The sequence below is a fragment of the Mobula birostris genome, chromosome 8 (assembly GCF_030028105.1).
Source record: "Mobula birostris isolate sMobBir1 chromosome 8, sMobBir1.hap1, whole genome shotgun sequence".
Classification (NCBI taxonomy): Eukaryota; Metazoa; Chordata; class Chondrichthyes; order Myliobatiformes; family Myliobatidae; genus Mobula; species Mobula birostris.
Window position 1 is genome coordinate 70,803,441 of NC_092377.1, and position 21,950 is coordinate 70,825,390.

The window sequence follows — 21,950 nt, forward strand, 5'->3', positions numbered from 1 at the left end:
CTGGAATGTTGCCTCTCCATTTTCAGGAATCATGGAGGGGGATTCCCACAAGTCAGTGGGGAAGCTACATTTTCTCCAAGAAGGCTTTAAAAATCTCTTTAATCCTTTCCCTCAGTCTGCCTGATAATCTTTTGCCAGACAAAACCTGGTTCAGAGTGTCAGTTTCAGATTTGTGGTTTTGGGCATTTGGATGATACAGCTCGCCTGTTGGGGCTGAAGGATTGTAATTATAGCCTGGGAGAGGATGCTGACACTGGTTTCTCTCTCCACTGAACGTCTCTCCAACACTTTGAAGTAGATGCAGAAGGGGCGAATCACTGTTGCTAATAAAATATGGGACTGGTGCTCGGTTTGATATTTTGATCTTCAGCCATTATCTGCTGGTCAAATGCCCTTGTAACAAAGTGGATAAAGGCATAGGGGCTCTGAGCTTGGCCCCAGAGATGGCAAGGCTTGAGATGGACTTAGATGGGTGTAAAAGTACTAACTGAATTTTGATACTTCAAGATTCAAAAACATAAAAAATCTTAAATACTTAAAGATGATAAGAATGATCAACGATTGCCATAAAAGCCACATACTTTTGCACAGCCTGCAAACTCAGTTGAGATTTCAGATCATGATGCAGAGGTAATCTGGCAAAACTGGGCTTTGCCCCTGGACCCTGTTATGGAGCAGCTTTCTAAATCTGCAAGCGTGTCAGAACATGCAGAAGTCCAAAACGTAAAGCTTACATTTGGGATAACAGTCAACAAGATGTTGCATTTGACATTGGAAAAGTAACAAATTAGTACCTTCCGTCAGATCCTCAATTGCTTTCCTCACTCCTCGATCAAACGCTCGCGCATCAGCAGGACTGTGAAACGTAAGTCCGAACTTCCTGTTGTCAACCATCCAATGGTGAAACGTGGGTGTTGGTTTAGTGTACACCAAGTCTTTCTTCAAGAAACATTCCAGTACAATCTTGTAAAAGAAAATAGAAGAACAATTACAGTCACAATCGAAAGAGACAGTGCCAAAAGAACAAAGACCAAAACAAACCTACTTTCACTTTACTGCCCAATTTCAACAATCTGAATGCTTCATCTGACTTACTCTGCTACAAAATGGTCTCTTTTTACAAAGGTGACATCCGTGCCATGTGGTGCTGGAGTCAGAAGTTCATGTACAAGTCAAGATGTACAGTTGCAAGAAAAAGTTTGTGAGCCCTTCGCAATTACCTGGTTTCTGCATTAACTACTCATAAAATGTGGTCTGATTTTCATCCAAGTTACAATAATAGACACACACAATCTGCCTAAACTAATAACACACAAACAACTAACTGTACTTCACATCAATACTGAGTATAGCATTTAAACAGAGTCTAGGTTCAGAGAAGTATGTGAACCTCTGGGGTAATGCCTTCTACAAAAGCTATTTGAGTCAGATGTTCCAATCAATGAGATGAGATTGGAGGTGTGGGTTGTAGAGGTGCCCTGCCCTACAAAAAAAAGACACAAAGTCAGGTTGCTGACAGAGCCTGCTCTTCTCAAGAAAGATCTCCTTAGGTGCACCATGCCTCAATCAAAACAACTTTCAGAGGACCTTAGAAGAATTGTAGAGATGCACAAAGCTGGAGAAGGCTACAGAAGCATTCCTAAAGATCCGAGTGCACACTAAGAGAAAATTATCTCTAAATGGAGGAAACTCAGTACTGTTGCTACTCTCCCTAAGAGTAGGCGTCCTGCAAAGATCACACCAAGAGCATAACATGCAATGTTGAAGGAGGTGAAAAAGAACCCAAGTGTAACAGCAAAAGTCCTGCAGAAATCTCTAGAACTTGCTAAAGTCTCTGCTCATATGACCACTATAAGAAAAACTCTGAACAAGAATGGTATTCATAGGACATCATGGAGGAAACCATTGCCCTTCAATAAAAAAACATATTGCTGCACGCCACAAGTTTGCCAAGACTACCTGGATGTACCACAATGCTTCTGGGACAATGTTCTGTGGACAGTTGAACTTTTTGGTAGGAAATGCACACTGCTCGTTTGAGGAAAAAGGACACAGCCCGCCCACACAAAGCCTCATCCCAACTGTGAAGCATGGTGGATGGAGCATCACGGTTTGGGGCTGCCTTGTTTCTCAGGGCCTGGACAGCCTGCAATCACTGAGTAAACAATGAATTTAAAACTGTATGAAGACATTTTACAGGAGAACGTCAGGGCAGCAGTCCATCACCCGAAGCAACCAAAACACAGGAGTAAATCAACAGAATGGTTCTAAATGTCAGAGTCCAGATCTTACCCCAATTGAGATGCTGTGATATCACCTGAAGAGGGCTGTTCATGCAAGGTATCCCAGAAATATTTATGAACTGAAACAGTTTTGTATGGAGAAATGGTCTAAAATTCCTCAACAGTTACCGGAAACATTTGGTTGAAGTTATTGCTGTACGGGTGGGGGGAGGGGGTCACATCAGTTACGGAAAGCAAAGGTTCACATACTTTTTTCCAACAAAAACATGTAATATTGACACATTTTTCTCAGTAAATAAATGAACAAGTATAATTTTTTTGTGTTATTTATTTAATTCAGTTCTCATTATCTAGTTTTAGGACTTGTGAAGATCTGATCATATTTTAAGGTCTTATTTATGCAGAAATAGAGAAAAATTCTAAAGGTTTCACAGATTTTCTAGCACACTGTACCAGTCTTTCATCACTTATTATTGAGTTGGTACATCCAGGAAAACACTTGAGCGATCAGATAAGCAGAAGATAGCACAGGGGTAGTAGAAAGGTTGTCTGAAGTTAAAGCAGGCTAGTCACCAGAAATGGACAAGATACCAATGATTGCAAGTATCAATTAGGGGAGGGCAAATTATGAGAATATCACGCAGATTTAATTGGAAACAGAGGTTTATGGGGAAGTCCATATCTGACACGTGGAGGTTGTTTAAAGACCAACTCCACCGAGTACAGGACCGGTATTCCAGTCAGGAGGGCAAGGATGACAAGGTAAGGGACATTTGGATGACTGGAGAGTTTGTAAATTTGGTCAAGGAAAAGGAAGGTTTGGGAAGCTAAAATCAATAGGACCCTTGAGGAATACAAAGCCAGAAAAGAATGCAGGGAATTAGGAGAACCAGGAGGGGACATAAAAAGTATTTGGCAAGTAGGATTAAACACAAACCCATGGCATTTCATACCTACAAGAGCAAGGGGATAGCTAGGGAGAGGGTCATTCAAGAATTGAGGGAATGTAAGCTTGGAAATGGAGGATGTAGATGAGGTTCTAATGAGTACTTTGTGTTGGTATTCACTGAGGAGATGGAGAAAAATGCTAGGGAATTTCGAGGATATGAATGGAAATGAGACCCCAAGGCCTGATGGGATATATCCCAGGTTATGGAGAATGGCAAGAGATAAGATTGCTGGGCCTTGATATAGAGAACTGTGTCTGAGCCATTGGCAAGGCCCTAAAGGACTGACAAACAGAATATAGAGCAGCATATCACAGTACAGGCTCTTTGATCAGTCCATTCCAAGAACAATCAAACCCTTTCTCCCACATAGCCATGTTTTTCTTTCGCTCATGTGCCTACCTAAGAGTCTCTTAAATATCCACAACGTATCTACCTCTGTCATCACCCCTGGCAGTGTTCTCTCTCTACTTACCGTGTCAAAAACATACCTCTGACACCCCACTATACTTGCCTCCCATTACCCCAGTCCTCTTGTACTACCTCTTACCATCATGGGAAAGAGGCACTAGCTGTCCACTCTATCTATGCTCTCATCTTATGTACCTCTACCAAGTCCCCTCTCGCCCTTCTTCATCCCAAAGGGAAAATGTTTGCTCCAATTAGAACATAGCTATTGTTGCTCTTTTGTTCAAGAAATATGGATAATCCTGGAAATTATAGACCACCGAGCCTCTTGTCAGCTGTTGGCCAGGTTTCATAGGGACAGGATTTATGAGCACTTGTGAAAACATGGCCCAATTAGGGACAGTCAGCATGGCATTGCAAGAAGCAATGTCTTACTCGAGGAGGTGCCAAAAGCTAGTAAGATATTCTAGGTCTTCACGGAAGGGGTCCCATGATAAGAGAAGGCATAGAGAAGGTATTCTTCAGGGTTCATAATGAGATTTTGGGTAGAACTTGGAAATAAGGAGATTGCCATCTTGGTAGGGCTATTTGTACTCCTGAATTGTCAATGGGAACTTGAGGAGCAGATGTGTCAAGAAATTGCTTAGTTGTGGGAATAGTAGGGTAGTGCCATGAAAGATTTCAATTTTCCCCAGTGTTGACTAGACCATCCAGAGTGCAGGGCGCCTGGATGGGGCAGAATTTTTTGCAGTGCATCCAAGAAAGTTTCCTCATGCAATATTTAGAGGAACCTACTCAAGAGCGAGCAATGCTGGACTTACATTCTTAAGGAACAAAAGTGGCAAAGTAACTGAAGTGGTAGTCGGGGAGGATTGGGACAGTGACTCTCTTTGTGGACTTCAATTCAGAACGCTCTTTGCTTGCATTTATTGTTTGCATGATTTGTTTTCTTTCTCTGCACTTTGGGTGTTTGATGGTGTTTTTTTTTTAAATGGGTTCTTTTGGGGTTCTTTTGTTTTGTGACTTCCTGTTAGGAGATGAATCTCAAGGTTGTACTTTGATACTAAATGTACTTCGAACTTTGACTAATTTTAAGTGCATTAGGCAGGATCTAACTGATTTTAACTGAGTGACTATTTAAAAGGCAAAGGAACAGTTGATAAGGGGGAGGCTTTTAAAATGGTCACATCAAGATTCCAGGGGCAGCATGTCCTTGTTAGGGTGAACTTAGCTTCCCTGGATCTCATGCCTCTTGACTTTCTGAATGAGTCTACCATGGAGAAAGGTGGTAGCATATAAGAGGGATATTGAAAACCTGGTTGAATGGTCTCAGTCAATGTCAGCAAAACCAAAGGGCTGATTTCAGGTGAACTACAGGGGAAGAACCTAGAGGTCAACGAGCCTGTCCTGATTAAATGATCGGAGGTGGAGAGGGTCAGTAACTTTAAGTTACCTGGCATCGTCATATCAGAGGATCTATCCTGAGGCCAGCTGTCACAAAGAAGGAACAACAGTGCCTCTGCTTTTGGTTTTATGAAGTTTATTCAGATTTGGCACATCATCTAAAACTTAATCAAACTTCTATACATTAGTTGTATCACATCTCGTATGGAAACACCAACGGCCAAGAATGAAAAAACCTACAGAAGGTGGTGGACACAGCCCAGACTATCACAGGCAAAGCCTTCCCTGCCATATTTATTTATTCATTCATTGTTTTTTTTCTGCGGTTTTGTCTTCTTTTTACACACTGGTTGTTTCTCAGTCTCCAAAGAGAAAAGTCCTAGCTCACACAACCTATCTTCATAAAACATGCCCTCTAGTTCAGCATCCACATCCTTCCTGTAATGAGGTGACCAGAATGGAAAACAATCTCTTGATTAATGAAGGCCAACAACCCTATCAAATACATAGCAACTTTGAGGGACCTGAATATGGAACCCAAGATCCCCGTTCCTCCACACTGCTAAGAATCCTACCATTGACCCTGTATCTTGCCTTCAAATTTGACCTTCCAAAATGAATTATTTCACAATTTTCCAGGTTGAAATCCACCTGTCACTTCTCAACCCAGCTTTGCATCCTGTCAATGTCCTGTTGTAACCTACAACTCTCCATGCTATCTGCAACTCCACCAACCTTCACGTCAACTCCACTCTTTCACTTCTTCACCAAGTTTATTTATAAAAAACACATAGAACAAGGGTTCCAGTACAGCTCCCAGAGGAACACCGCTGGTCACCGATCTCCAGGCAGAATAACCTCCATCCATCACCATGCTCTGCCTTTATGGGCAAGTCAATTCTCTATCCACGCAGCCAAGTTTTCCTGAATCCTGTGGCTCCTGATTTTCTCATTGAGCCTACCAAGGAGATGTCATCAAACCCTTTACTAAAATCCCTATACACCACACCCACTACTCTAACTTCATCAATGTGCTTTGTCAAACCCTCAAAGAATTCAACCAGGCTCATGAGGCATTATCTGCCCCTCACAAAGTCATGCTGACTATCCCTAACCAGACGATGCTTCTCCAAATACTTATAAATCCTGTCTCCAAGAAACCTCTCCAGTAATTTGTCCACCACTGAAATGAGACTCACTGGTCTATAATTCCTAGGGTTATCCATATTCTCTTTCCTGAACAAAGGAATAACATTTGCCACCCTCCAATTATCTGGTACAACTTCTGTCGCAGAGGATGTAAAGATAATCACCAAGAGTGCAGCAACCTCTGCCCCTGCTTTGCATTATTACCCGGGGCATATCCTGTCTGACCCCAAGGACTTGTTTACCCTAATGTTTTTCAAATGTTCTAGCACATCAACATGTTCAAACACATTAGCTCATTTTATACTGCCTTCACAATCCATGTCCCTCTCACTGGTGAATAGTGAAGCCAAGTACTCATTAAGGACCTCCAACTCCAAAATGTGAGGTGATATATTTTGGTAGGGAGAATAAGAAAGGGCAAAACAGAACAATGGACACTATTCAGAAAGGTGTGCAGGAATGGTGTGACCTTAGTGGCACTTGCATACAAATTAGTGCAAATAGCACGGCAGATTGAGAAAGTGGTTAAGAAGGCATAGATTGTTCTATTTCATGAAGACTCAACATCATGCATAAAAGCAGGGGATTCATGCTGAACCTTTATAAAGCACGAGTCTAACTACGAAGGGGGCTGTTCATACGGAGTGTTCATTTCTGTTTGCCACATTATATAAAGGATGTGAAGACTTCAGACAGGTATTATATGATGAAGTGTCTGGACAAGGTTCATAATGGGATTGTGTTCACAGTGGTGGAGAATGTGAGCACAAAGGTGGAAATCAAAAGGGTAAGTGAATTAAAAATGACGCTAGGAATGTACTTTTTTAAAAAAAAAATCCCACCTAGCATGGAATGGCACTACCAGAGGGAAGTGGATAAATCAATCAGATTAACGTTTGTAAGGTGACAGAGAGGGTCAGGCAGGAAGAGTGTTGCTCCGGTAGAGGGCTGGTTGCCACCTCTTATGCTGCAATCAGGGTTGAGGGAACAGAAAAACAACATACGAGAGAAGGCTCACAGGGAAAACAAGTAACTGCACAGACCTACTGGGCTAAGAAAACCGAATGTGCTGTAAATTCTGATGAGAGCAACACTGACTTTAAGTTACTAGCACTATGCTTGATGTTAACAAGTCCAGTACATTACCACTTGCATGTGCTGAGTAACTGGTTACAGTCAGTAATCACATGAAGATCATTGTTATTTTGTGTTACATAAGAATTAAGAAAATAGTTTTGATACCAAAACCAAGAGTCAAGAACATTATTTTGCAAGGACCTAGGCTAAACTGCAGCCAAATACACATCCTATCACCACTGGTTTAACAGGACATTGAATTTTAAATTCCTTGGCATTATTATTTCGGAGGACCTGTCTTTCCCAGCAAGTGCAATTATGAAAAAAGCACGTTAGTGCCTCTACTTTCTTAGGAGTTTGTGGAGATTTGGCAGGACCTCTCAAACTTCGATAGATGTGTAATGGAGAACATACTGACTGTCTGCATCACAGCCTGCTATGGAAACACCAACACCCTTGAAAGGAAAATCCAACAGAAAGAACTGGATACGACTCAGTCCATCAGGGTAAAGCCCTTGCAACCACTCAGCACATCTACACAAGACGCTGTTGCAGGAAAGCAGCATCATCTTTAGGGACCACCACCCAAGGTCATGCTCTCTTCTCACTTCTGCCATCAGAAAAGGTGGTACAGGAGCCTCAGTACCTACTCACACCACTAGGTTCAGGAACAATTATTACCCCTGAACCATCAGGCTCTTGAATCATAGAGGATAACTTCATTCAACTTCACTTGCTTCATCATTGAAATGCTCCCACACCAGTGGATTCACTTTCAAGGATTCTTCATCTCACGTTCTCAATATATATTGCTTATATATTTATTATTACTGTTTCTTTTTGTATTTACACAGTTTGTTGTCTTCTCCACTCTGGTTGAATGCCTTAGTTGGGCGGTCTTTTGTTGATTCTATTATAGTTATTATTCTCTAGATTTGTTGAGTATGCCCACAAGAATATGAATCTCAGGGTCATATATAGTGACATGTGTACTTTGATAATAAATTTACTTTGAACTTTGGTTTTAGTTACATGTTAAGCTGTGGGAGTAGTATATAAGAGTGCTTAAAAACCTCTGCTAAAGAAGCCTGAAAAATGGCAGAAAAATTATGCTCATCCCTTGCATTATAGTCCAAGTTTTTCAAGAGCCATAAGAACACAACAGCAGCAGGCTACACAGTATTAACCTCAAGTCTGTTCTGTTACAGAAAAAAAGATCACAGCTGATATGACCTGGTTCTCAGCTCTACATTCCAACTGGTTCCCTATAACAACCAACTCACACAGGCCAATTATCTGTAACTGCAACAGACCAATGTGCTATAAACCCATATAGTAAATGACAGCAGCAACAGATTTTCTACATCTGCATCAATGTTTCTTACAATGGGAAGACTACATCTTGTAACGCTTGTTCTGTAATTCTTCATTTGTCTCGGCTATCCCAGCATCCAACAGACACTTGACCCCTAGATTGGAAAACCTATGTTGCTCATTTCCTACAACTTTGTATACACGATTTAAGACTTGCCAGGAGTGCATGTGATACTTAGAGCTGTAAGATTACAAAACAAATCCTACCGGAAAAGAAATGTCACATAATGTCATCTATAATGACAGTAGCAGTTCCAACTTGTCAACACATAACCAATACTGTTGTGGGGCAGCAATGCATGGACAATGGTCTATGTAGAAGCAACTCCACTACCTTCAAACGACAACTGGTGGTCACTAGCAAAAACTAGTGGCCATTAACACATTACATAAAAGCTCTGTCAGGAATACAGCAAATCGCTATGGTAATAAACCTATGCCAGTTAGAAAGGGATAACATTTGTGTACGTCAAATATGGTTGCAAGCATTAAAACAGTCAAAAATAATGCCTTTGCTGACACGCAAAAAACAATCTTTAATCCCAGTGCGGCCAAAAACTATCAGAATCAGATTTATTATTACCGGCATGTGTCATGAAATTTGTTAACTTAGCAGCAGTCCAATGCAATACGTAATATAGAGGAGAAAAAAATAATGACAATAAGCAAATCAATTACAGTATACGTATATTGAATAGATTAAAAATTGTGCAAAAAACAGAAAATAAATTAAAAAAAAAGTGATGTAGTGTCCAAGGGTTCAATGTCCATTTAGGAATCGGATGGCAGAGGGGAAGAAGCTGTTCCTGAATCACTGAGTGTGTGCTTTCAGGCTTCTGTACCTCCTGTCTGATGGTAACAGTGAGAAAAGGGCATGCCCTGGGGTGCTGCCTTTCTGAGTCACTGCTCCTTGAGGATGTTCTGGGTACTTTGTAGGCTAGTGCCCAAGATGGAGCTGCAACCCTCTGCAGCTTCTTTCGGTCCCGTGCCCTTACCAGACAGTGATGCAGCCTATGCAGCTATTCAGTCATTTTGCAAAAACTGCTGGACTTACCAGTTTGTCTTTAAGTCGTTCTCCAAGGATGAGAAACTCACTTCTCCCAGTGCCCTCTGGTTGAATGGCCTTACAGACACCAACTCGACTGAGTCCACCTCCTTCCTGTGGTAACCATCCAGAGTCATCTCTGGTCATAACCACAGCATTGACACGTACGATGTAGCTGTCACTGCAGAGGGAAAGCAGAAGTAGAATTGGTCACATTGGGAATGGTACCCCATTTCAACAACATCCAAAAAAAAAACATTCCAAATTGTGAAGGTCGCATGAACCTTTACAACCAGAGAGCCCATCATTTCAAGAGGTCTGAACTGATCATCCAGTAAGACAAGTTCAAACCTCATCATTTAAAAATCAGTTAACAAATCTGGATAGTGCACCATTGTAATTGTAAGAAATTCTGGTTGCTAATTAGGGAGGAACATTTGGTGTAGATGCACCAAAAGCGACTTCCGGCCCACCAAAGAATCTTGGGCTAGGCTGGTCACTTCAAGGACAATAAAATGCTGGCCCTTACATTGATGCACTTATTTTAACTCATTAATAAAATATTGACATCTTTCTAGAGCACAAGGTGCATAAAAGAATTTTCACAATTAAACAAATAAATGTACAAACACATTTTTTTCTTCCATGTGTCCTTTAGAAACAAAACCACATCTAGAATTCCTCATAGAAAGCAAGTCTAGTGATACACCCCTGCATGTCTTTGGTGCACAAAGTTGCACAATACTTTGGGAGATTTATCATGCTATAAAGCATTAGTATTGCTGCCCAGCTGGGTAGTTAAAAATACCAAACTATGGCTGCCCGAGGATGAGGACGTGTCATCTGAGTTCTCAGTGATTGTGCTTCAACAATCCTCATACTGTGATCGTCAACTTTACATCAGCTCTCTTGGCTGATGTAAGTTCGAACCATCACCTTTGAAAGGACAAGAGTTTGCCAGCAATGCTGATAGAAGGGGAAAAAATCACCAATAAAACAATTGGGTAATACCCCACCTCATCTTTAGAGATAAACAGCAATACAATGGCTGCACCCAATGCAACAATTCGGAAGTGCAGTCTGAATCATAATATCAAAGGTTAATTACACAAGTACAGTTATCAATAGGGATAAAGTTTGAAATCTCCACCCTATGCAAAGATTCCCACATGTCATATTGGGGCTGTCACATGAGCAGTAAGAACTATAAAGTACTTATTTTGCTTTCACTAATATTTTCTTTTACAAAGACATAATGTATTAATTAAATGTCCTATCAAGAAGACAGGGTAAATGCCACAAAGTGTGATAAATCTTCTACTTTACTTGCCTAATACAGTTGTGAATGGAAGCCCTTGTATGATCTGCATTACCCTTGTACAATATCCTGTACAAAAATAAAATCCATCAATATTAACGTGATTTAAAAAAAACAAAGCAGCAGATAAAACTGCTGCTCAGTTTTAAGTTAATCATAAAAAGAAAAACTGTAAGATCAAGGTGAGGAGGGCTGTGGAAGAGGATATAGGGCATCAATGGAGTGATAGCGATCTAATGCTTCTAGGAAACATTGGATAAATTCTTCACATTGACCAGACTGAAAAGTTTCTTAATTATCCTTCCTGATTTCAACTAGCTTGCATATTTTATCATGCAATGAACGAGTATTTAAATGAAAGAACTACAAGTCCAGCTAATTTAGCTCACAGCTGAATTCACTGAACATCATTAGATGTGCTGATAAATTATGGACATAGGCAGATATACAGGCCATCAGTTCAGAACAGCTTAACAAAACAGGTTAGATCCCAAGGCCCTGATAAGGTTGTTAATCAAAGTGGGGAGAAGAGCAGCACTTCTTCCCTATCACTCAATATACAAATTATAATGTGGAAATGGCCTTTTAATAACTAGATAACCATTGGTAAACTATTGGAATTAATCATTCTGCATCAAATGTGATTAATCCAGGACAGCCAGCATGAAAATGAGTTATATTTAACCAATTAAAAAATACTTGAAGAAATGACTAGTCTGATCAATAAACATTTGAATAACATTTCTAATGGTAAGAGGTTAGGAACTGTAGGGAAGTAATGGGATTTGGTGTCACTGTATACATCAATAAAAGCAACTGAGCAAATAAAATACACTAAATCAAAAGCTAATGGAACATAGACCTGATTGCAAGCATTTGCAGTTGATTTTGCTGCTGTTGAATGCATTTTCAGCCAGAGTGCAAAATGGTGAGCTTTGGACACCACACTTTAGAGAAAACATACCATCTCAAAAGCAAGATGATGTCAATCTAGCAGGTTGATAAAAATATTAACCCAAGTGGGTGCAGTGGTAGCTCACATCATCCTTTCACGCTGTTGCCATTCAATTAGATCAGCAAAAAAGAGCAGAAAATATTGGAGGTGCTGAAGGAGGTCAGGCAGCATCTTTGGAGAATCCAAAGTAAACAATTCAGGTTGATGACCTTTCATCAGCTGCTGCCTGATCGGAGAACTTCCAGCACTTACTGTTTATATTTCAGATTACAGCGTCTGCAGTAATTTGCTTTTGGAATTACTGTAAATCTCTGATAATCCCCCATCCAACCATTTGGAAATCCCAATGGTTAAGCACTGGTGATTGGAATTACCCAAAGCCCTGGCTCCTGTGCTTAGTTTAAACTGAAAAAATTATAACGTGTATCATCTAAAAAAGAAAATTAAAAAGGTGTTGGGGTATTAATATGAATAGCCTCCAACAGTCCTGAACATCTGCTGCCAAATTTGAGTGTGCCAGATTTTCAGAACGTCCCTGAAAATTTTTAACTTGTATTCTGGCTTCCTGTCCAAAATTGTATGAACTTGGGTTTACATAATGACTCAGCACCTACAGCCTGCTGGGTTAGAGACTTTGGATGACAATCGATGGCACAAACTAGCTTCCAATACTTGACACACAACAAGGAAGAGTTTAAGTTGAGTTCTGGGTGGTATCGAATAGTTACAGAGAAACATTTTGCCTTGATGGAGACAACTTTAAGATCAATGGGATAAATGGAAACTGGGAATGCAGTGTTGTATCAGGAATCCATTTTCCTTACATGAACGGTTATAGTAATAATAAGATACAGCACAGAAACAGGCCCTTCCTCCTATCGAATCCATGGTGACCATCTACCCATCCTACATTGATCCCATTCCCCATTCTATCCACTCCGCCACATTTTACCATTGACCTATACACTAGGGCAGTGGTCTCCAACCATCGGGTCGCGGACCAGTGTTGGGCCGCAAAGCATGTGCTACCGGGCCGTGAGAAACGATATGATTTGGCGATAGGAGTCAGCTGCACCATTCCTCATTCCCTGTCACGCCCACTGTTGAGCTTGAACGCACGCGAGGTCATTACGCATGCATCATCCATGTCAGCGTGGGAAGGAGGTCAACTCCTCGAGCTTGCAAATGACAGTGGGCTGAAAAGTACGTTTAACATAACAGCTCTGCCGGCATTCTGGATCAAAGTCAAGGCTGAATATCCTGAGATAGCCATGAAAGCACTGAAAACATTGCTTCCATTTCCAACATATCTCTGCAATGAACGCAACGAAAACTAAATTGCGGAATAGATTGTACATAAGGAAGCCCCTTCGAGTATCGCTGTATCCCATCACCCCTTAATAGGACCGTCTTGTTGCAGGGAAACAAGCCCAGGGCTCCCACTGATTCAGCCATATTGGTGTGTTGCAATTATTTTATATGTTCATACGGGGAAAATATGTGCTGTGTGTTTAATATCCAAACGTTACTTAAAATGTTATGATGCTATTGACTTATAAGTGACTTATATAACCATATAACAATTACAGTGCGGAAACAGGCGATCTCTGCCCTTCTAGTCCGTGCCGAACGCTACTCTCACCTAGTCCCACCGACCCGCACTCAGCCCATAACCCTCCATTCCTTTCCTGTCCATATACCTATCCAATTTTTCTTTAAATGATAATATCGAACCTGCCTCTACCACTTCTACTGGAAGTTCGTTCAACACTTACTTCAAGCTCCCCTGTCCTCCCCTGTTAATTTACTTATCACTATATTCATGCGAGGAAAATATGCGCTGTGTGTTTAATATTAAATTCGTTAGATAAACACTTTTAGAAACGAAATTGAGTGTATTAGCCACTTATCAGCTATACTCTGGTCGTGATTAACACCCGCACCCCCCCCCCGAACAGAATCGCCAAAAATGATTTGTAGGAAAAAAAATCGGCACATACAGGCATGCGCACACAGGTGCCCCCGCAAGGCTTCATGGTCATTGTAGTCTTTCTCGGGGTAAACACAACGTATTTGACTGCTATTCTTGTCCGTTGGCAACCCTACCCCCACCCCCGGTTGGCTGGTCCGCAAGAATATTGTCAATATTGAACTGGTCCACAGTGCAAAAAAGGTTGGGGGCTCCTGCACTAGGGGTAATTAATCCACTAACTTGCACATCCTTGGAGGTTATGGAAAATGAGGGAAGCAACAGCCACAGGAAAAACGTACACATACCGCAGAGACAGCACCAAACCTCTACCTCTAGTGCTGCAAGACAGTGGCTTGAGCAGCAGTGTCACAATATTGGTTGTAGAAAGAGGGAATATTTCACCCATGAAGCTGACGCATGCTTAACCACTTACACAACGGGGTCAAAAGATTTTAAAGAAATTCACAGATATTAATCAAAAAGAAAAATTGAGTTAAGGTAGAAGTTAGCAATGATCCTGTCAAGTATCTGAGGGGACGAAGGGCCCACAACTCTTAATATACAAACAACCTATGAGACTATACTGCATGCTTCCATTTTCAGCCAGCACTCCATTACCACTGTCCCCATTCCTCCACAACACACAACTCTGAGTCAGGCTTTATATAAAACAGGAAGTTACATTTGTCAGAATTTGCCCACGGACAATTCTGATTCAAATGGTTTTGGACAAAATGTTGGATGCAAGAGGGAAGAAATTTACAAACCTCAAACCTGCTCTGACACCATATGGAAATCACCAAACTCATGCTCAATATGAGGAAGTATAAAGGTGACATTGCACAATGGCCTACACACTAAGGCTAAAAAGGAAAATTTGTCAGGTGGGCTGACTTAACACAACCCTGATGAGGGACAGATGCCAATAATGAAAGAATTCTTCTTAGTTACCCATGGATTCACTGCTTTAATTAAGCTCCTTCATGTGATTGAGATCAACTTTGCAAGATTAACTAAATATAGGCTGGCCAATAATACACCCAAAATAAATTTCATTAACATGAAAAGACTTGCATTTACAAACATTCTTAAGCTGATGTGACTCCAATTTAAGTCAGAATTTAAATTGAAGCTTTCTTTAAAAACTGAACAAAATAAAGACTGTACACAATATAAACTGTTCCTGAAATTCTTTTTAACAAGGGTATATAATTACTTGGGGAATGATACAGAAAAAGCATGTGCGTACGAGAATTGGACAAGATTGCTCACACACAATAAATTACCTGCACCAACTCACTTGGTCATGTTCCTACATTGTAATAACGATTTAACTCTTCAAAAAAAATACCAGTGTCTGTTAATATATTTGGCATGTTCCAAACATATATACTCTGAAGCAGTAGCTCCCAAAGTGGGTGATTTCACAAACCCACACCCCCAGGGACTGTAGAAGTTTCTAAGGGGACAGTGGAAGGGGGCGCTCGGTAGCATGGGGTGGGGGGCAGCTGAGGGATTGCAGGCGTCATTTAAGAAATGAATTACTTATAAGCATTTGTTCATCAGTGCCTCTAATTGATTACAATGATCATTTCTTGCCAATCCACCATTATCCTAGACTTTACTCAAAGCTCATTATAGTTGTTGAAAAGCAATGTGATACTCCTGTACTTGGCCTTATCACGAGAAATCTGGACTGAAGATATTGTGTTGCTTTCAGCGTCACCCCATGCATTATAGCCATTCACCACTACGATTCCCACACTATATTCATGCTATGACACAATTCATGTGAATTAGGGTACGGTGTTCAATGGGGTAAAGTTCAGAAACTGCCCTTTCGAAAAGTCTTGACTGCATTTCTCTAGCCCACAGCCGAACTGAAATATTGCTGCCCCATGTTATGTACCCACAGGCAGAGATTTAGGTTTTTCCTGAGCAATGACGAACTTTCCCCTTCAATGACTGCAGAGCTTGAGGTTGGACTTAAACAAAAGGCTGTGGTCTTTACACCATAATGAGAATGGCAGAAGCAGGCAAAACAAAAAAGTTGACGGTATACTGCGGGGTATCTGAAATATGGATTTATTCAGCAGCCAAGGTAATTGTTGTGGGAAAAGGTTTTCTCCCTCCTCCCCCCATGAGGCAATGAAACCTCTCAGGTTCCTCGAACATTTGAAAAGAATACACCCTGATAGGGCAAAGGACTTGCCTTATTTTCCTTCTGTGAAAATAAAAACTTTCAGAAATGGAAAACACTTCAAAATGCATTTGCCAGCACTTCACAACAAAACAGTGAGGTTTGCGTGTTTCATACAACATTTTAATTTGGAAAAACCCATACAATTGGAAAAGAACTGATTCTGCCTGCAGTAAGGGAGGTTCTGGGCACGGTTTTGCATAAGTCACCAGAGCAAATAATTAAGCCCACCCCACTCAGCCACAACTCTGTTTAAAGATAAATAGATGAAATGTCTGAGAATATGGAAGACACATCTTGCATCATACTTAAGAGAATAGAATTTGCTCTGCATTTGAATGAATCAACTTTACCAGGCATCGAATCTTTGCTTTTTGGTTATGCTCACTTCATAAAGGATGAAAGCACGGTTAAAGAGTTGCTGTTTGCAAGGGAACTAGAAACTGATACGAAGGAGGAGTCAATATTTCAGGTTGAACACTTTTTCAAAGACAATGACTTTCTGCTCACCCACATTCTTGTTTGACAGAGCGATACCATGTGATTATTACCTTCTTGAGGAAATAGCTGTACTGTTTATATATTTACGATTTATTATGTAATTCACAGACAATATCTCGTCCCAAAATACCCAAGTGATCAGTTGCACAAATCATTATGTACTGTTATCATGGCTGTAAATAAAATCATGTCCCATGCACTCAATTCCCGACTATTTTGAGAGCTTTGTATTAAGATTGATAAACAGTTTGACAGCTTGCTGTTGCACACAGAAGGCAGATGGCTCTCAAAAAGAAACTGCCTTGGACACTTTTATGCACTTCTTGAAAATGTGGTAAAATTATTTGATGATTCAAATGTCTCACTCAGTAATCAACACAAGAATATTAGGCAGGACATTGCTTACTTGTCAGAATTATTTGCAAAGTTTAATGAAATTAATTTTCAATTGCAAGGAAATTACATGAATTTTATCAAAGTCAATCAGTCACCTCAGCATTTCTATCCAAGTTAACCCTAATTAAGTGCAACATTGGTCATCATGACCATCTCCAATTTATAAGCCTCTCTGAGTAGGAAGAGAAAGAAAGAATACCGATGACGATCTTCAGGTATACTGTGCCTACCAGAGTAAGGTGCATAAAGACATGTCAGAGAGATTTCAGGATATTCTCTTAATCCAACTTCCAGATTGGGTAATAGATCTATTCCTGAACACTTGTAATGAGGAATTAAAAATGAAGGAAGAATTGATCTCACTACAAAATGAACGAGCTGAGGCACAGGTTTGAAGAAAAATATTACCCAGTAGCACTGACTTCAACAATCATGAAGTGCTTTGAGTAGCTACGTTGGAGCCTTCCCAGTCTGCCTACCACTCAAACCAGTGCACTGATGATGCCATAGCCTGACCCTTCGCTCTGTCCTGTCCCTAGAAAACAATGCCTCATAAACCAGGATGCTTTTCATCAACTTCAGCTCGGCATTTAACCCCATCATCCCTCAGAGATTGGTGGATAAACTGTCCTCGTTGGGACTCAACACCCCTCTCTGCAACTGGAGTTTGGACTTGTTGATGGAAAGACCCCAGTCAGACCGAGTTGGCAGCAACACCTCAAGCTCCATCACACGGAGCACTGGTGCCCCCATGGAGCTGTGCGCTCAACCCACTGCTGCTGACTCATGACTACATTGCCCAATTCAGCTCAAATTGCATCAAATTCACTGATGATACAACAGTGGTTGGCTTCATCATCAACAACCAGTCAGCTTACAGAGGGAAGGTAGAGAGGCTTGTTAAATGGTGTGAGAACAGCAGCCTGAGTCTCAATGTGGACCAGACAAAAGAGACGATAGTGAACTTTGGGAAGGTACAGGTTGACCACTCTCCATTGTACATAAATGGTTCTGCCGTGGAGAGCACGAAGCTCCTTGTTGTGCACATATTAGCCAACCTAACCTGGACCCACAATGCTTCCTCACTAGTCAAGAGGGCACAGTAGTGTTTATACTCTGAGGAGATTGAGGTGTGCAAGGCTCCCGGCCCCCATTCTAACAACTTTCTACAAGAGTACCATTGAGAGTGTCCTGTCTGTCTGCATCATTGTGTGGTTATGGAAGCTGCAAGGCATCGGACAACAAGACTGTACAGCGGATAGTAAAAACTGCCAAGAGGATCACCAGTGTCTCCCTCCCTCCTCCCCTATTTGTAAACTTAACTGGAAGCATTGCAAACGAAGGACCCAAAGTGTTGTTGAGGATCCCTATCACTCATCCCACAATTTCTTTGATCCAGTAGCATCAAGGAGGGAGGAGGCTGTGAGATTAATGAATACCCTGCCACCACTGCAGTTTCATCACTGGGTCAGCATGTTGTTTACTGTATACCGTCCTCCTTACTGTTTACCCGTGCTGCATGCATTTTGAATTCTATTTTATTAATTTATAGCATACTTTGGCTTATGTGCTTTGTGTGTGTTATATGTTTTGTGGGTACACCGTGGTTGGAAGGAACTCTGTTTCATTTGGTTGTACATGTTAGATGACAATAAACTTGAAATCTCTGAATGCTATTCTACACTGTGGAAAACGGTCAAGATGTTCTTTATTGCCTTTCCAACATCATATTCTGTGGAGTGAGGTTTCAGTGCAATTGCCCAATTTATTTCAAAGCAACGAAACAGACTGCAAATTACTGAGACTCCTTCTGAGTCACATTCAGCCTGATGTTGAGAAGCTGATATCACTGCACCAAGCCCATCCATTTCACTGAAAGGTGAAAAATGCAAAGTAGTGAACAGTTGGACTATTAATGTATGCTCTAAAAATGTCAAAATATGTTTTTACTGTAATTAAATGAACTTTATTTCTAGGTTTAAATAGATCCGAATTATTTTTTGCGATTATTTAGCACTGCTTTGAATTTTCAGTTCCTATTTTCTCACGTGCATCAAGATCAAGATTCATTTATCAACAAATATATTAAATTGTACAACATTGAGATTTGCTTGCTCACAGGTTGCCACAAAGCAGGCAACCCAAAAGAACCCAATTAAAGAAAAAAAGGAATAAAAATAAAAAGTCCAATACTTGATGTGCAAAAGAAAGAAAAACCCAGATCATGCAAGCAATCAAAATAAATAACAGCATTCTGAACCAAAATAGAGTCCTTAGTTCCAAACCAAAGTTGAGTCCTCAGATCCAAAGCCTCGCTTATTAGTTCATCATATTAGTGGGCACAGAGCACAGCAGCTGGGGCAATCTTCATAGACTCAGAGCCATGGAGATGACCATCACAGAGAATGAGCAAAATCAGCTCATGTCCCAACTAGCACGCTATCTTTTCACTACCCGGGCCGGTGTTTAAATTGACCCAACGACGGAACAGCAAAAGGCTCTGGTGCCCTAGAGAGTAGAATGAATGTCACAGAGTGCAAGCAAAATCTGCTCTCATTCCTGATATGGGCCGGCGTTTAAACTGCCTAAACATTGTATCATATCTTGCACTAGTACCCAGGCACTGCTGCAGCAAAAGGCTCCGGGCCTAGACCATGCTGCCCAGCCACTTGCTGCAGGCCCAGATTCCATCACCCAGCCTGAAGCAAAATTCTTCATATGTACTTGACAGGAGTGAGTGAGTGAGTGAGTGAGTGAGTGAGTGAGTGTGTGTGTGTGTGTGTGTGTGTGTGTGTGTGTGTGTGTGTGTGTGTGTGTGTGTGTGTGTGTGTGTGTGTGTGTGTGTTTGTGTTTTTTTGGGTTGGGGGGGGTGTAGAAGAGGAGAGGAGAGAACTGGAGATATGGTCTGGTAGCCAAGGGTGCAGCAACCCAGAAGTTTGAGAACCACAGCTCTAAAGGCAAGCCTTGTTTTGGATTGCTTGGGCCACTATTATTCAATGATACAAATGTCTTCAAGAACTACAATTAAGATCAATGTGAATATGACTGTAGATGTGTCCAAGTTTTTGGTCCATTCAAATAATAACAGCACCAAGATAGCACAGCAAGAGTTCCGGCAACTTCTTTCAAGGAAAGAAAAATAAAGCGTTTTCCTGATCACATTCAGCTGCACACTGGCAGTTCACGAATGCTGCACTTGTATTCTTGTTCTGTAGCCAAGGGTTCCCAAGTCTCCACCTCTACAACAACGTACAATACCTGGTTAAAGAAAAATGTATTTCATTGAGGCAATCAAAAAAATCTGACACCAATCAGGAGGAGAGAAATACAAGGGCAGGCAATTAAAAGAGAAGCAAAGGTCTTAAATTGGAATGAGAGATTGAAAAGAATTTGAGGGATTTCCTGAGACAGGGGCGAGGCAAGATTAACTGGTGCTGTAACAGCTGTGTATTATGATTACAATGAAAAGGAGTGAATAAATCATGGATGGACTTGAAGGATGAGAATGAGAGAGTCAGAGAGAATTTTGGGTAGCAAATGTAATTGGTGAGAGTAATGAAACGGGGGACAGTGATCTGCTGAGCTCCAGTGAATGAGGGTACAAAAATGCAAGTCAAGGCGGGCTTTATTTTCCCCATAGCAGCAAATAAACTTTCCATGTGTAAACAGACCATTCTCCCTCCCCCGACTGCAAGCAGATCAAACTCGAACTTCTGAGAATTTTCCAACTCATTTTGATGCAGTTCAGATTCAAGACCATAAGATACAGGAGCAGAATTAGGCCATTTGGCCCATCAAGTCTTCTCCATCATTTCATTGTAGTTGATCCAATTTTCCTCTCAGCCCCAATCTCCCGCCTTCTCCCTATTACATTGTACATCAACAATTTGGATTATGGAATAGAGGGCTTTGTGGCTAAGTTTGCTGACGATACGAAGATAGGTGGAGGGGCCGGTAGTGCTGAGGAAACGGAAAGTCTGCAGAGAGACTTGGATAGATTGGAAGAATGGGCAGAGAAGTGGCAAATGAAGTATAATGTTGGAAAGTGTATGGTTATGCACTTTGGCAGAAGTAATAAACGGGCAGACTATTATTTAAATGGGGAAAGAATTCAAAGTTCTGAGATGCAACGGGACTTGGGAGTCCTCGTACAGGATTCCCTTAAAGTTAGCCTCCAGGTTGAGTCGGTAGTGAAGAAGGCGAATGCAATGTTGGCATTCATTTCTAGAGGAATAGAGTATAGGAGCAGGGATGTGATGTTGAGGTTCTATAAGGCGCTGGTGAGACCTCACTTGGAGTACTGTGGGCAGTTTTGGTCTCCTTATTTAAGAAAGGATGTGCTGACGTTGGAGAGGGTACAGAGAAGATTCACTAGAATGATTCCGGGAATGAGAGGGTTAACATATGAGGAACATTTGTCTGCTCTTGGACTGTATTCCTTGGAGTTTAGAAAAATGAGGGGAGACCTCATAGAAACATTTCGAATGTTAAAAGGCATGGACAGAGTGGATGTGGCAAAGTTGTTTCCCATGATGGGGGTGTCTAGTACGAGAGGGCATGACTTCAGGATTGAAGGGCGCTCTTTCAGAACAGAAATGCGAAAAAAATTTTTTAGCCAGAGGGTGGTGAATCTATGGAATTTGTTGCCACGGGCAGCAGTGGAGGCCAAGTCATTGGGTGTCTTTAAGGCAGAGATTGATAGGTATCTGAGTAGCCAGGGCATCAAAGGTTATGGTGAGAAGGAGGGGCAGTGGGACTAAATAGGATAAAATGGATCAGCTCATGATAAAATGGCGGAGCAGACTCGATGGGCCAAATGGCCTACTTCTGCTCCTTTGTCTTATGGTATCCCTTCATGTCCTGACCAATCAAGAATCTGTCAACCTCTGCCTTAAATATACACAAAGACTTGGCCCCCACAGCTGCCTGTGGCAAAGAATTCCACAGATTCACCACTCTCT

The 21,950-nt window shown here is 41.2% G+C and overlaps 1 protein-coding gene across 1 annotated transcript in view; it reads right to left on the reverse strand.

Annotated features, from left to right (window-relative positions):
• spred2a (sprouty related EVH1 domain containing 2a) overlaps positions 1-21,950 on the reverse strand; it is a 136,302-nt gene that overhangs the window by 58,205 nt on the left and 56,147 nt on the right. Inside the window, exons 2-3 of the mRNA XM_072265436.1 lie at positions 9,657-9,828; positions 795-963 (exon numbers count right to left, since the gene is read on the reverse strand). Coding sequence (XP_072121537.1) covers positions 795-963; positions 9,657-9,828 — 341 coding nt within the window. The remainder of the gene's footprint in view (positions 1-794; positions 964-9,656; positions 9,829-21,950) is intronic.